Raw genomic sequence first — 16,328 nt, 5'->3', positions numbered from 1 at the left:
GAGGGGAGAGGGTCAGAGGGAGAAGCAGGCTCCCTGCTGAGCCGGGAGCCCGATGTGGGACTCGATCCCAGGACTCCGGGATCATGACCTGAGCCGAAGTCAGTTGCTTAACCAACTGAGCCACCCAGGCGCCCTATGTCAGCCACTTCTGAAAACTGGATGCATGTCTCTTGAATATCAACTTAGGTTCATTTTATGGTATCCAGGAATTTATTTTAAGCTATATAAGAACTCATTATTATGGAGCTCTAACATGCCAAATATCTTTGCAATAAAGAGTTTTGTTATTTTTGGTTTTATTTCTAAGGACATAAAAAACTGGCTCCTTTATAATAATGCCCTTAATCAAACATCTGGTATTGATTATAAGCAGTCTGAGCATACCATTTAGACTTTCAGAGTATATCATCTCTATAAATACTAGGAATGGAAATAAATGACTTAAAAAATAGTTTAAATCTTACCAATATAAGTTGTGTGCTATGTGTATATTTCCCAATGCCCTGGACAGAAGGAAGCGCACTAATGAACTGTTCAAGTAAATTTCGTATTTCAAAGCCTACACATAAAGGAAAATAAGAATTACTAGTGGTCAAACCCATACTGCACTATGAGGAAAGAGAAAACACTGATAAAAATGAAACGAATTAAGTTATATGTTATGAAATCAAGCAGAAAAGTGTAGATTTGGGAATAAGATTCATTAGCTATGTTTAAATGGCTAGTAAAGAAAAATCAAAGAAAAGTTCAAGTCTGATTTGTTCTGCGAATCTAAAAATGTGAGAATTAAAAATCCAGGTACATATATATAATACTCAAGTGGGGCAGCTAACAACAGTGGGAAAAAATTCATACTACATCGAAACGTAAGGTACCTCAACATTCCCACAAAAGTACTTTTAAAACAGAATGGGGATCCTTTAACAAGTTCCCTACTCATAAAAAATGGGTGGAGTACTGTGGACAGGTAACCTAGTAAAAAACTCACCTGTACAAACTGTGGAAGAAGATCAGTTAGTTCATCATCACTTATAGCCTCAATCCAGGTCACAGCTATGGACCTCACTTCCTGATCAGCAAATCTAGAGAAGTACCACAAAAATGAAGATTTGACGGTGATTTCTTTCTAGTGAAGCTGTATCTCCTAGAAACACAATTTTCATCTATACCTGACAAAGAATATTCAAATAGCTCTTTATTCAAATGCAATGTGTTTCTTTTTTTTTTTTTTTTAGGAAGAAAAATCTTACTGTACTATACAAATTCAATTTCAGGACTGTTCAGAAATCTTAAGCTTATGAAAATTTTGAGCTACATCATAAAAATATAACAAATTATTCAAAATTTAGAACTTAAATCCCTCTTTAGGTTAGTTGTTTTTTTTTTTTTTTTAAGATTTTATTTATTTATTTATTTGAGAAAGCAAGAACCGGAGAGTGAGAGCCAGAGAGCACGAGCAGGGTGAGAGCGCACAAGCAGGGTGAAGGGCAGAGGGAGAAGCAGACTCCCCACTGAGCAGGGAGCCTGATGCGGGGCTACATCCAGGGACTCCAGGATCATGACCCGAGCTGGAGGCAGACACTTAACCAACTGAGCCACCCAGGTGCCCCTTTAGGTTAGTTTTTAAATGACATGTCATCTCTATTCTTTTTTTTTCTCCTATTCTTTTTCTAATTTGCTTTTAAAAGTAAACTCTACACCCAATGTGGGGTTTGAACTCATGACCCACTGAGATCAAGAGTCCCATGTTCTACCAACTGAGCCAGCCAGGCGCCCCCTGACATCTCCTTTTAATAACCCCAGCACAAAAAGTATGTTGCATTGAATTGCTATGTATGTTGCATTATATTGCATTGAATTGCTTTCATGTTAAAACAAAGGGAAGTATTCCTGCAACATAATACACCTTACTGGAAAAACTGGCAACAGTAAAATAGAGCAAGTACATTCAGTCATGGTTAACTTACTTTGAGTCAAGTAGTTCCAGCGCAGTCAGTGGGTGCAATGGAGGCCACTGCTGAAGCAGTGAGTAAGTTTTGGCAAGATTAACCCATTTCCAGTTTGGGGCACTTGCTAGTACTTTAGGAAGACAATTTGGGTGTTTGAGGCAATAATAGCGTTTCTCCCACAAAAAGGCTTTATCTTCTTTAGAAAGTCTGCATATATAACAATTAAATTCCTTCTCAATGATGTATCATAATGAGTTATAATCTCAATGATTAAAAATACAAACAAGAAATTTATTCATTTTAGGACAGCCACTTCTTGGTAGAATCATTAATACTAATTTGGAATAGAAAAATGCAATGTACAGCAAACACTACTAATTTACTCTAATTTGGGGGATAGAAAGAAATCATTCTGCCTTGATAAAAGTCTTAGTTATGAAAATGAAGGCTAATTCAGTATAATAAAAATTTATTGGGCTCTAACCAGATGCCAAGCACTAGAAATCAGAGTTGAATAAGCAGAAACCACCCTGAGATAGCAAGGATTTCATCCATTTTATACAAGTAAAACAAATGTCATGCAAAAAAAAGAAATGCTATTACATTTTAGAAGATGATTTTAGAAGATGATTGTACAGCTCAAATGAGGAACATTCAAAATAAGTATTTGTTTGGGAGACTCTAATTTAGTCTTAATGACAAATGTTTATGTGAATGAAACAGTCACTATTTTACTACCCATCCAACTACTTTTGTGTATAAATACATGCACTGATGCATTCATGTCATGTGGAGCCCTGAAAAAAATTCAAATACTGCAAAAAGGTGCACAGTTAAGTCTCTCCTTCCAGTTTCCCTCCCAGTGACAACGGCCTAATAAGACTGCATATCCTTCCAGAGATAGTCTATTTGTATAGAAGCATATACATAGGCATGTGTAGATTCTTTTTTCTTTATGTAAATAGTAACACACCACATAAACTATTCTGCTCCTTGCTTTCTTCATTTAACATCTTACATATTAGTACATATAGCTATAAGTTCATTCTTAATAGTTACATAATACTCCACTGGATAAATGTACCATAATTTAAACTTTCCTGATGGACATTCCCTGTCACTTTTACAATAATCCAAACATTGCAATGAATATTCTTTACTCTATAAGCAAATATGAAAGGTTTTCTCTAAGATATATAATTAAATGGAAATATAACTACCAGGTTACAGACTATGTACATTGTGACCTTTATCGATTTTGCCAAATTGCTCTCCCAGAGCTCCTTAGCCAACAGTTTAATTCGCATTTTTCTGTATCCTCATCAACACTTTATATGACATTTTAATTTTCAACCAAGTCGTGTGTCAAATGTTATCTTGTATTAATTTTCCTTTTCTTGATTACTGAGGGGTCAAACTTCTTTTCAGATATTTAAAAGGCACTGTATTTCTTCTCCAAAATATTATCTAGTCATATTCTTTGTCTATTACTAAGTTGTTGGTTTTTCTATTGATATAAAAAAGTTCTTTATATACTTTTAAAAAATATTCATATTTACTGTAAATTTAGTTCTCAATGTTGTTTTTTTTTAAGATTTTATTTATTTATCTGACAGAGAGAGATACAGTGAGAGCAGGAACACAAGCAGGGGGAGTGGGAGAGGGAGAAGCAGGCTTCCCACTGAGCAGGGAGCCCAATGCGGGGCTTGATCCCAGGACCTTGGGATCACGACCTGAGCCGAAGGCAGACGCTTAATGACTGAGCCACCCAGGCGCCCCTTTGTTTGCCTTTTGATCATGTAAAAGTTTGACTTGTACAAATTTTGAAAGTTTTATGTAGTTATATGGCTTTTTTATAAAAATTAAAAACAAACAGAAAACTTTCCATACCAAGAAGATTACTAAATCATGAACTAAATCAGGGCATATGATAAACTATTAACTTGAGATTTACAATGTAAGAAATACCCAGGCAGAACAAAAATCAAAGGAGCATACCCAAGTGACGAGTCTCTATGAAGAATATCAAGAAGTTTCCCTTTTGTATCATTCCCCAATGTTTCTAAGTTGTATTGCTGTATAATGCTTCTGTCAACTTGAGGAGTAGTATAAATGACATCAAATGCAGGAGAAGGAAAATCAACCTTAAAAATTTAACAGAGGTTGATCAGATTGCAGCTAAATAGTCCACATATCTACCACATTAATTTGTCTCTGAGAAAACTGATTCTTAGCCATCAGGGTGACTATTAGATTGAATACTGAATTAACGTCCTTTAGCTGAAAGTGATTACCATCATTGGTAATACACATATATTACATGGGATGGATACAAGTTCATTTTTTTGCTATTTCTCAGAAATAGGAAATGGTTTATTAACATTTAAATTGAAGGCAGGTCCTAAGATTAAACAAGATCGATTAGGCTTCTTTAGTTAACAATCCAAATCATGGAATACATATACATCTTAAAAATAAATTTCAACCTCCCCATGTATCAAGAAGTACCATTACCTGTAACACAATTCTTTCCATCACATACCCTTTTCTGGGTACTGTTCCGGGAACAGGATTTGTATGTGATGAAGTCCAAAGATACAGAAGCTTAGTTCCACATGTTAAAAACCTTCATGGAGACAGAAGAATACTGTAGCTTTCATTTTATTTATTTTTGTAGTTTTCATTTTAAAAATTGTCTCAAAACTCACATCACACACACACACACAAAATAAAAAACTCACGTCACATGTTATGAATTTGAAATGTACTTCCAAACATTTATTAAGCATCCATTAGACAAAAAGAGTCCCTCTCCATAGTGTATTAATACTTCAGGTAAATGTACTGAAGAGTGGGGGTTGGGACAAAGGGAGGGGAGAATGAAATAATGTATCTTGGGAGGAATGGGGTTGAGGATAGAATACAAAAGGGTAAAGACTCAGAGTCACTTGTCCCCAAAGCAACTTTTAAAAGAGATCAAGAGTAGAACGCTCTTCCAACTGAGTTAGCAGGCGCCCCCACCCGCAAGCAACTTTTATAAATAGGAAGGTGAAGAATAGTCTTTGAAGATCATCTACAATGGAATACATCTCAAGGTAATAGTTTGGATTACATAACTCCTCACTGACTTTCACCTTAAGAACAAACCACATGCCAAGGAAACCAATACCCACTTTGTAGCAAAACACTAATCATTTCAGATGAGAAGTTGTGTCTGTGTTCTAAACCAGGGGTCAGCAAATCTTTTCTGTAAAGGGTCAAATGGCAAATATTTGGGGCTTTTGGGGTCAATCTCTGTTGCAGACTCAACCCTGCTGTTATACTGCAAAATTAGCCATTAACAATACATAAATAAAGGTGTACTGTGTTCTAACAAAACTGTTACTTACAAAAAACAGGCAGTGCACTGGAGCATGCTGACCTTTACCCTAGACTACCAATTTATGGTCTACTTAAAAACATTTATCAATAAGACATTGATATATCTTTACACAGAATAAATTTCTGAAAAATAACATGAGATACATAAAAGCAGGAAACTATAAACTTCAAACTTTATTCATTTTATTCAAATAGCAAATATCTTTTCCAAAACTAGACTCTAGTCTTAATGTTTTCTGTTGAAGGTTAACAGCCTTTAAATCTTCAACACATTATATTCTTTTCAGATCCACCCTCACCCCCAACTGGATTTTAAGGCAAATTCTGATATTATCTCATCTGTAAATACTTTTATCTCTCTCTAAACAATAAACACTGTTTTATTTTAAAACAAGTATACCACCATTATCACTCCTAAAATAATTAACAATAATTACTTAAAATCATCAGTTATCTAGTCAGTATTCAAATTTCCCTGATTGTCTCACAAATTTATTTACAGTTGGTTGTTCAAATAAAGATCCAAGCAACTTCCAACATTGCATTTGGTTGATGTCTTTCTAAGTATATTTTAATTTAAGGGCCTAACTGGAGGCCTGTCACCTGGTTTTGTAAATAAACTTTTATCAGAAGGAAGCCATACTCATTTACATATTGACTTTTGTTGCTTTTTGCCTTCGCTTTTGCGTTTGTGAGAGAGATTACAGTTAACCCTTGAATAACACCCCTGAACTACACAGGTCCACTTGTACGAGGGTTTTTTCGATACAGTACTATAAATGTATTTTCTCTTATGACTTTAATAACATTTTTTCTCTATCTCACTCACATTATAAGAATACACTATGTAATACATATTAATATACAAAATACGTGTTAATCAACTATGTGTTATCAATAAGGCTTCTGGTCAACAGCAGGCTAGTAGTTGAGTTTTTGGGGAGTCAAAGTTATTTGCATGTTTTTGACTGCATGGGGGGTTGGGTGGGGAGGAAAGGCACTGCTAACCCACATGTTGTTCAAGCATCAACTGTATTATGACCTGCAAAGCCTGAACTACTTCTATCTGCTCCTCTTTACAGAAAAAGTTTGCTGACTGTTATTTTTGCCTATACATTCTTCCTTTTTATCCCTGCCATTTGTTGAGAAAATCAGGTCTTTTGTTCTAAGAATTTTCTATATCCTGGATTTTACTGATTGCATTCCTCTAGTGTCATTTAGGATGTCCCTTTATCTCCTACATTTTCATAAAGTAGTAGTTAGATCTAGAGGCTTGATCTGATTCAGGTTTAGTTATCTGGTAGGAATACTTAATAAAGGTAGAATTGCATACTACTTCCTATTATATCAATCAAATAAAAAGGCACACTGTTTGGTTTCTCTCTCTTTCTGTGAAGTTAAGATAATCAGTCTGTTTGGGCCCAGTCAGTCTAAACTACCCATTATAAAGTTCCAGAAAAGTTAATCACTTAATGGTGTTAAGCAAGCATTGATAATCACTGCTTAAATCAATGGTTTTCAACCAGGAGTAATTTTGCCCCCAGCGGACATTTAGCAAGGTCTGGAGGCACTTTTGGTTGGTAACTAGGGAGTACTATTGGCAAATAGTGGGCAGAAGACAGGAATGCTGCCAAACATCCTACAATGCACAGGACAGTCTCCCACAGCAAAGAATGATCTGACCCAAAATATCAATAGTGCCAAGAATGAGGAACCCTGCCCAAATCTATTATTTCAGTAGGGGTTACAAAATTGTGATAGTCTATCATTTCTTGAGCATCTATTAGCTGGAATTTTTCTATCACCTTTCTCACATCAATTATTTGGTAACCCTGAATACAACTGTAAAGGAAAGGCAGGTTAAATGCTTGATTCTGTTTATTTAAAAATGAGTTAAGAACTCATTTGTTATTGAAGCTGACTGAAATGCCTCTAAGTTTTTGGCTTCCCTCTGAGAGTGACTTCATCAGGTTGTATGCAGGTTGCACCTTAAACATAAATTATTTTTAAGATTTTATTTATTTGTTTGAGAGAATGAGCGAGCGAGCGAGCGAGCGAGAGAGACAGAGAGAGCGCGCGCGCGCATACAAGCAGAGGGAGAGGGAGAAGCGGCTCCCCGCTGAGCAGGGAAGCCCAACTCGAGGCTCCATCCCAGTACCCTGGGATCATGACCTGAGCCAGACAGACACTTAACTGACTGAGCCACTCAGGTACCCCAACATAAGTAATTTTTAAAAAGAATTTCAAGATCGAGCCCCACACCGGGCTCCTTGCTCGGCAGGAAGCCTGCTTCTCCCTCTCCCACTCCTGCTGCTTGTGTTCCCTCTCTCACTGTTGTCTCTCTCTCTGTCAAACAAATATATTTAAAAAAAGAATTTCAAGACCAGGATTTCTGATCACTATACTACAGTAAACTAACTGAATTAAATCATTAACACTTTATATTAATGTTTAACCATCTTCCCTCTGAATATTTTTTGAATGCTAAGACCTAACATGACCTACCTAGATCAACTGCACTACTTGGCAAAGTCTCAAGCTTAATGCCATCTGCTGACTGTTTTAACAGCAGAGTGCTGGATGCAAACTATTTGTTTAACAAAAGTCAACTGCCCTTCACCTTACTCTCTTGAATTTTTAAAGAGTGTTATATCATTCATCAAAAAAACGAAAAATAAAAAACAACAACCCATTTATTACTAGACAATAAAAGTGGCAAAAAGTGACGGTACATCTTTAATGAAGCAAAGATTCCTGGTGCTTTCAAGAGTAAGGTTTTCAGAACTGACTGACTTATTTTTTAAAAATTTGAGGGGGGGGGAGAGAAGGAGCAGGGGGAGGGGTAGAGGGAGAGGGAACAGCAGACTCCCCACTGAGCAAGGAGCCTGAGGTGGGGCTCAATCCTGGGACTCCGGGATCATGACCTGAGCCAAAGGCAGATGCTTAACTGACTGAGCCACCCAGGTGCACCCCAGAACAGACTTATTTATAAAAATTAATGATAATGATGCAATTACATTTAATTTTCTCACATAATTGCTCCCGGACACTAATTTATCACAATTGAGAACACAATTTCCCTCCTTCACATAGCATAGCATAAATGCTATGCGTTTGTCGTTATAGTAATACTGTTATTAAACACAATAGGCTTCTTGACTGCAGAACTTTAGAGATACTTTAATATGCTAATGTGCTATCACTGGGCAAAATGTTACTATGTACTATACGAAACATATCTGGAGCTTACTCAATTGATTTTTTTTTTTCCATTTAGATAGACACTTGACAGTCTCATGGAACATACTACTACTTAAAACATAATTAAAATAGTCAGTTGAAAGGCCAGATAGATTACACTACCCCAGTGGCTATTAGACACAAGGCTCAAAAGGAATTCCTTACCCCTAAAGATCAATAAGGTTTTGTACATATGAGAGACTTTTGGAGATTAAAGGCCAGGGGCCCACAGCAGTAAGGGTATATCAGTCAGGTAAAGAAAAGGAAATAATGTGTGCAGTTGTAGACTCTGAAACTGGAGAAGAATGGGGAAAAGTATGAGAAGAGGAAAAATGGCAGTTGTTTTACTGGTATCAAGGAAACTTATAAGACCATGACTATTATATCAATAACATAGTTCTTTGCATAAATGACAGAGAGTGAACTGGCTGCTGCTTTTCTCCTGGAATGGTGAGTGGCAAACAATCCTCTAAATACCCAGACAGGTATGTTCAAACTATAGCAAAATAACTCTGTGATCTCTTCTGATCTGTGTCTCTGAAATAACCTCCTTTTATCACACTGGAAAAACTGAGGTAGCAAATTATGTCACTGTTCCCCACGCCATTCTCTAGCCAATTCTGATGTTGCAGATGTGTCCACAGTAACTCACCATCACAACTCAGTAACACTTACCGTTTAAAGTCAAAAAGAGGTAAAGAAACTTTGCCCAAAGCTTCTGGCCCCTTTCTCTGCTTATTAGAATCAGGGGAACTTCCACTGCTCTGATTTAAAATTCCAAAAAGAGTAAGGTGAAGAAGTGATTCTAATGGCAATTGTGATATCTGGATGGGAAAAATGATTCTAAGGGGGGAAAAATGTATTAATAGAAAAAAACAAATTAGATCAAATAAGAAATTTAACCATTTAATGAGACTGACAATTTTAGGTATTTCATTTGACTTATCAAAAAATCTTTAATCCCGAGTAACTTTTACTTAAGTAGCAAACTTGGCCAATATGTACTATAAAAAAAACCTTAAATAAATTTCATTAAAATTTCAAATATGTAATATTTCTTAAGAAATTTCTTAATGCCTTTATTCAAGACTTGATAATGTCAATTTCTAGGCAAAATAATAGTCATTTTTATTTCCTTTAGGAAAAACTAGATGAGTATTTCTGATTCAGATATATATGCATGTATATATGTATGTGTATATATATGTATATGTGTGTATATATATATACACATACACACAAGCAGACATATATGTTTATCTTTTTAAATTTTTTTTTTAAGTCTGAAAGGATACATTGGGTCAAAAGTGGTCACACTTTCTCCAAAAGTGTTGGAAATAAAATGACACCCTTTTTACCCATACATATTTTCGTATTATTGTTTTCAAAGATGCATCATTTTTGTTATTTAAAAAGACAAAAGAAAAATAGGAAAACACTTAATAAATGCAGAATAAAAAGTTCTGCAATTACATACCTGCCTAAATAGTGAAAGCATTCCCTTAGTTTAAAAAATATTAACAGTGCAAAATATATTGTACATGGATTTAATTTTCTAATGTTAACCAAGAACTAGGCTTCATATATACAGTATTACAGAATACTAAACTAAGCAATGTTATAAAAACCATTATTTCTATGGTTTGTATGTACAATTATATGTAAATTTACAGTTTTAACTTGACAAAAGTCTAAGAATAATTAATGGCATGTTCTGTAATTTAATATGTAATTTTTCAGAACAGTATTTCAGTTTTTTAAATGAGAATTTGTCTCTTCTATAGAGTACCTAGAAGAGACCTTAAGATGTAAGAATTTAGTGGATTTTAATGGAAATTGTGATAAAAACAAAAACTAGGATGCATAAATGGAAAAAAGAGGGCATACTGAAAAAAAAAAAAGCCAAAACTTTCACTTACAGTTCATCCCATTTAATAAGATAGAAGAAATTCTTATAAGTGCCAACCTTCTTTGATTGAATAGGTTTAAAAAGATCCTTTCCATTGTGAGACAGGGAACATATCAAGTAGTATTTTTCATAACTGAGAAAAGAAAGATTTTTTTAATTGAATACAAATTCGTTAACTAATACCAAATGCATTTCATTAGCCATTCTTCTCTAAAAGTGACTATTATCTGAAATGATTTGGTCACCATTCATTTGAATTTTTGGAAAGCATCTGAAATTGAACTATTGCAAATTCTACAAAAATAAAGAAAAAGTATAGCAGAGGCAGTACAGAAGGAAACATATATCCCCAGGTGCCAGTCTAAGGGGGCCATGCTAGAAACCTGATCACAATTTTGTGCTCAGTTAAGTTACTAGCTTTAGATTTTAGCTGAATGGCACTAAATAATTACTTATTTCTAGGTAAATTCTTAGAAGAAAAAGTACAAACACTATCTTCTGTAGGTGCTATTTTCCTTTGCTAAGTAACTGAAACAGAGTCAGTTAAGCATATTAATGGCGCACGGGCCTGACTTGCACTGAGCCCGTCTTTCTAATCTATTAGGAGGCTTCTATCCATGGAATACATGCTGCTGTATTCTCATTAGACAGCAACGATTTAGCCCCTAATTGCCACAAGTACAGAGCTGGTTAGATACTGTCAGGCAATCTTGCAGGCTAGAAGCCTTAGGTTCAATAAAACTGTGTTCTCCGGGATTCGAACTTACTACTAGGCTTACACATTAACCATTTTGTTCCTATATACAATCTATTAATCATTCGAAATATATTTTAAATCTGATCTCACTGGTTCACAAAACACCTCTAGCTAACTACTTGACTACTTTTCAACCTCATTCTATTTGTCCCTCTTCTCTTCAGCATTTTACTTTCTTTCCATCTTAATTATCACTGCAGTTTTCTGTACTGTCTTCTACTAAGTATTTGTTTTCCATTAGTATCCCCAAATTTGTGTGTGTATATGAATCTGTATGGAGGATGTGGAAGGTATTATCCCTGTAACATCTAAAAGAATCAAATATCTTCACATAGTAGTAGTACCCATTTAAAGCCAAGTTCCAAGAGGGCAGAAATTTTTTTGTTGCCTTGTTTACTGCTGAATCCCTAGTATGAGGAACACTGCCCAAAGATGGTATTCATTAAATGAGTTAATATATCACTTTCAAGTAATTATGTATTCTATTTTATTAATCTAAAGCTCAATTTAAGCAGAATTTATGTTCGGTATCTCTTCACTAGTCTTTATTCTACTTTATAGCGTTATGAAACTATTTCATTATAAATATTCAGACTTTTCAGTTTATATCAGTCATTTCATAAACTGAAGTTGGCAAACTTTGTGGCACTGACAAAAAAAATCAAAAAGGAAAACCCTTATTAAAAATTCAAAAGAAAAAATATACTCTTGCGACTTCAAAGCCTAGCAATCAGTAAATTGTAAACTAAAGAGGAAAAAAAAATGTGCTAGAGCCTAGTGCCATCACACTGTTTCAGATTACCCTCGTGCTAAAGAAAAGGCTGAAAAAGTCATAATTTATTAATTAGCATTTGCCTTTATAAGTTTAAACATATATTTTCCTGCCTGTTTTTTGCATGTAGTGTGATATTTTTTATTGCAACAGCTTCAAACATCTCTGTAATTTTTATGAAAACCACAAAGGTATCTGGTCATTCTTGTATCATCCATTTAAATATTAAGAGAACAATGGATGGCTGACATTTTATAGAATTAGAACAGCTTCTGGGTAAAGCTGTACATATTCTGGTTTAAACAGTTACTTACTTTGATACCCAATTACTTGAAATTCCATGTGCAGCAAAAATTGTAAACTGAAGCTGTTCTGTTGTTGTCCATGCTTCCTTGATGTTCCTATTACTTTGGGCACAGTTTGCAGGACTCCTACCACAATTTGCATGGAGTCTGAGAAGATCATAAATTGCTGTAGTTAACTGGTCCATGCTTACTTGAACAGGATTTTCAGGATTTAGAGATCCTAGATTTAAAGAAATTGTTAATATAATTCCCTGAAAAACCAACAGTTATTGCTAAAATTTAAAGAACTTAAAAGACATACCCCTAGATGAACTCTTACTAATATCTCCTTCTCCAGACACTGAAGTCACCTGCATACACACATACAAATTAGTCAGAAAACTGCCCATGATGTATTGACATTAAAGGTAAAAATTAAATGCTACATAAGGAAACCTCCCAAAAATTTCTGTACAATAAAACAAAACAAAAATGCAAGAAGAAAGTGAAAACCCCAAATGAAATAAACAGATGATTTTTAGTTATCAAGAAAACCAGAATAACTGAAAATTAGTGCACAATATAGAAACTCAACAAAATCTGTCTCATTAAATCAGTCTAGTAATTAAGATTTGAAACCCAAAAGTGATAAATACACTAATATGATAGTTTATATTCCATTAGTTTCTTTACTATTAATATAATAATATCTTTGGGGCACCCGGGTGGCTCAGTCGGTTAAGCGTCCAGCTTAACCCCTGCCTCTCTCTCCCTCTCTTAGGGAAAAAAAAAAAAAGAAAAAAGAAAAAAGAGACCCAAATTTCTATATACCATATAGATAGGCTCTCTGTGAGAATGAATGGATAAAGCTATCTCTTAGATATCTGTTGAAAGGCATACCATCACCATAACTTTTCCTTCCTTTAAATTTATTGTCTTGTAATCCACCTTCTCTCATCCTTTCATCAGAGCTATGAACAACCCTATGAACAGAGGTTAATTAAATCCCAGGGAAATACCATAGGGAGAGCTTCTTACTAAAAGCAACAGTATGGTATCAAGAAAGGACTCCCAATCTGGCTGTTTCTGAGGTAATAAGTCACTCTTAGTGAGACTTCTGGTTATTTTCAAGAGGAAGAGGTATCACTGAGGTAGAACTTCTCCCATGGGCAGTCATGGACATTTCCATCCAGGATGACAAATGGTAACTATTACCACTCAGGTTCTGAAGCTCAGTATCCACCCTGAACCCTCCAACCAACTTTCTTATGCCACAGTTCCTCCTCCACACACAAAAGGTTCACAGTTTGACATCCGTGTATTCAGTATCAACCCTCACAAGCTCTTCCAAAGCAGCCCATTTCTTCTTAGCAGTTCCCAACTTTACCAAGTGACCAAATCAACTCAAAAGTGGAAAGCCAAGGCTAAAATAACAACACTTTGTCTGGAAGAAGCAAAAATCTCCCAGTTTATGTGATAGATACTCACTGAAACACATATTTTCATTTAACAAAATGCTAATTACTAAAAGAATACTCACACCAGCACTTTTACTCCTCGGAAGATTAACTGCTCTCTTTAGCTTCTTTACTGATTCTGTGATGGCAAGAGTCTCTACACCATCTAAAGCACTACAGATTTTTCTTACAGCTTTAATTACTTGATCTACCGCTCGGTGCTGGTTCTTTAAAAATAAAAAGTAAAAGTCAGAAATTAGACATTTTAGATGTGCTTAAGAACAGATATCCTTTCCTCTTTTGTGATGAAAAAGAAATAACCTTTTCAATTATCTATTTTATTCTGAATAGGAAAAATTGGGTCTGATTTTTCACTTTGCCTTAGACAATTATTCATACACAAATGCCATTAATTTCATATTAGAATAAATTATTAACAAATTACTAAGTCATTAAAAAAACTGGAGTTATTTTTTACTCTCATTTGAGATTAAGTTCCACATTAAAAACACCAATCCTGCCTGCCAAAAATTTGGTATCAAAAACCAAGTTCTTCAGAGGTTGGCCACATATTAATAACACTGGGCAACAGTTATGAGACGTAATCAACTTTTAAGTATCGTCTACATCTGTATAACCATCACTTTTTAAGTTTTGTCTGATGAAAAAACTTCCCTGAGGACAATTCCTCCATAGTATTCAACCACAGTTGATTTCACCATGTTTCAAAAATATACATGTACAAATATATTATAAAATCATTTACCTGATGAGAATATTTAAAACTCCCTCCCCATTCCTCCAGCATCATTTTAAAGTATATGTCTAAGAAACATTCTTACATAATGAATTAATTCATCAAACATTTAAGCCACATTTATATGCCAAGTACTGTTAGAATGGGCTGAAACTTAGTACTGTACCATTCCTTAAAAATTTAAACTTTTCCACCCTTGAGGCTTGGCAACCATAATCTAAATGCTCCCCGTACCTTCATGCTTAAATGAAACTACCTCATTTTCTCAAACACCCAAATTACCTTCCATTCCTCCATAGGCCTGAAAGTCTATTTTCTAGCTCCCCATTTTTGCTTACATAACTTATATTTCTGCTTACTTTTACTTCTACACCTTCATGCAAAAACTTTTCCAATTTTGAAGCTCAGGTCAGGTCCCCATCATTTTTTACATGCCAGTTATCAATTTATTGTCTATCAATTCCAAATCTACCCTTCTTTGCTCCACTTTGTGATACTGAAGCTAGGCCTTTTATAAACATTTCTCCTTTGCCAGCTGACACAATGTTAGGTTTTGTCACTAGAGGGCACTGAAGGGACGCTCACGCACCAGGAGCATGAAGACACTGCTCATCAAAGTTCTAGTCCTCCAGTTTTTACTTCAGCTTCAGATCACAGTGATCCTCAAAGATCAGCTTCAGCTGCCCCCCGAGGCCATGGTCTCCCAATCTGACAACTCTATCAAGTTTCTTTGCTATAAGCAACCTATGTGTTCCTGTGATAGCCAAACCTTCTTAGCAGAGGCTGGGTTTCAGCCTGAGGTTGGAGGGGAGGTTCTATCATATAACGCCTCAGAATTCCTTCACTATCCATTGTTCCTCAACCTAGAGTTGACAGCTGCTTTTACCACACCTATTACTTCTGGACCCCTCAGAGCATGATTGGCAAACTTTTTAAAGGCCAGAGAGTAAATATTTTAGGCTTTTTGGGCCATACAGTCTCTGTCACAATTCAACTCTGCTATTATGGTGCAAAACAGATACAGATAAAACATGAACCAATGAGCATGGCTGTGTTCCAATAAAACTTTATTTACAAAAATAGGCAATAGGCCAGATTTAGCATGCAAGCCATAATATGCCAAACCCTGCCTTAGAATCCTTTCTTACCCTTTAGAGTAATCAACTACCTTTTACTAATTAATGACTCTTTAAATTTCCCTGTTCTACTACTGTGTTTTCTGTCTTCTAACTTTGCCTCTGATGGCCTGATCTGCCTTGCAACTGACATGTGGTCCTTTCCCCCACTGTATACCCTATTTTTGCTCTGGATATTCACCTGATTTTCTACCTTATATCCTGTAATAAGCCTCAGTTATATAAATGTCCATGTGGAAAATTCATAGCATCTTTGACCCCAAAACTATACCCTATCAGAATCTTAACTACAATATCATACTCTGATCACAATCTCCTTTGTTCTCACACATTCATTCTGACTAAACCAAGTCTTTGAGCTCAGATTCTATTCTCTGCCTCTTCTACCAGGTAGTTGAATACTTTCAAAGAAAATCTCAGAGCTGTACAGATTCAACATTCCCTAATTTCAGCAGGAACCTGCATGCCACTTAACATTCCTTTTACTTGTTCTTGGTCAGTTCTCTTCCCCATTCTTCTTAGAATATGAAGCCAAACCATTATTCCTTGGTTCAAAACCTTTGCTGCTACCCTAACTTCATTTTAATAAAATAACACCTTATCTCTAGAAAATTAAGGCCAGTCAGAATCAAAACTTCTGCAACTTCCTGACCTCCCCTAAAACCTAATTAAAATGTACAAAGACT

At 35.3% G+C, this 16,328-nt stretch overlaps 1 protein-coding gene across 2 annotated transcripts in view; it reads right to left on the bottom strand.

The window, feature by feature from the left end:
* PIK3C2A (phosphatidylinositol-4-phosphate 3-kinase catalytic subunit type 2 alpha) overlaps positions 1-16,328 on the bottom strand; it is a 102,430-nt gene that overhangs the window by 27,449 nt on the left and 58,653 nt on the right. For both annotated transcript variants that reach the window (XM_025894336.2, XM_025894337.2), the window contains 10 exons: positions 13,833-13,976; positions 12,615-12,663; positions 12,323-12,533; positions 10,490-10,612; positions 9,246-9,413; positions 4,464-4,575; positions 3,948-4,093; positions 1,968-2,156; positions 989-1,082; positions 465-559 (listed from right to left, as the gene is read on the bottom strand). In XM_025894336.2, coding sequence (XP_025750121.2) covers positions 465-559; positions 989-1,082; positions 1,968-2,156; positions 3,948-4,093; positions 4,464-4,575; positions 9,246-9,413; positions 10,490-10,612; positions 12,323-12,533; positions 12,615-12,663; positions 13,833-13,976 — 1,331 coding nt within the window. The remainder of the gene's footprint in view (positions 1-464; positions 560-988; positions 1,083-1,967; positions 2,157-3,947; positions 4,094-4,463; positions 4,576-9,245; positions 9,414-10,489; positions 10,613-12,322; positions 12,534-12,614; positions 12,664-13,832; positions 13,977-16,328) is intronic.

The sequence above is a fragment of the Callorhinus ursinus genome, unplaced genomic scaffold (assembly GCF_003265705.2).
Source record: "Callorhinus ursinus isolate GAN/ISIS: 27379988/994484 unplaced genomic scaffold, GSC_fseal_2.0 scaffold49, whole genome shotgun sequence".
Lineage (NCBI taxonomy): Eukaryota > Metazoa > Chordata > Mammalia > Carnivora > Otariidae > Callorhinus > Callorhinus ursinus.
Note: the sequence above shows the minus strand (reverse complement) of the source record. Positions and strands in the feature narration are given on the sequence as shown.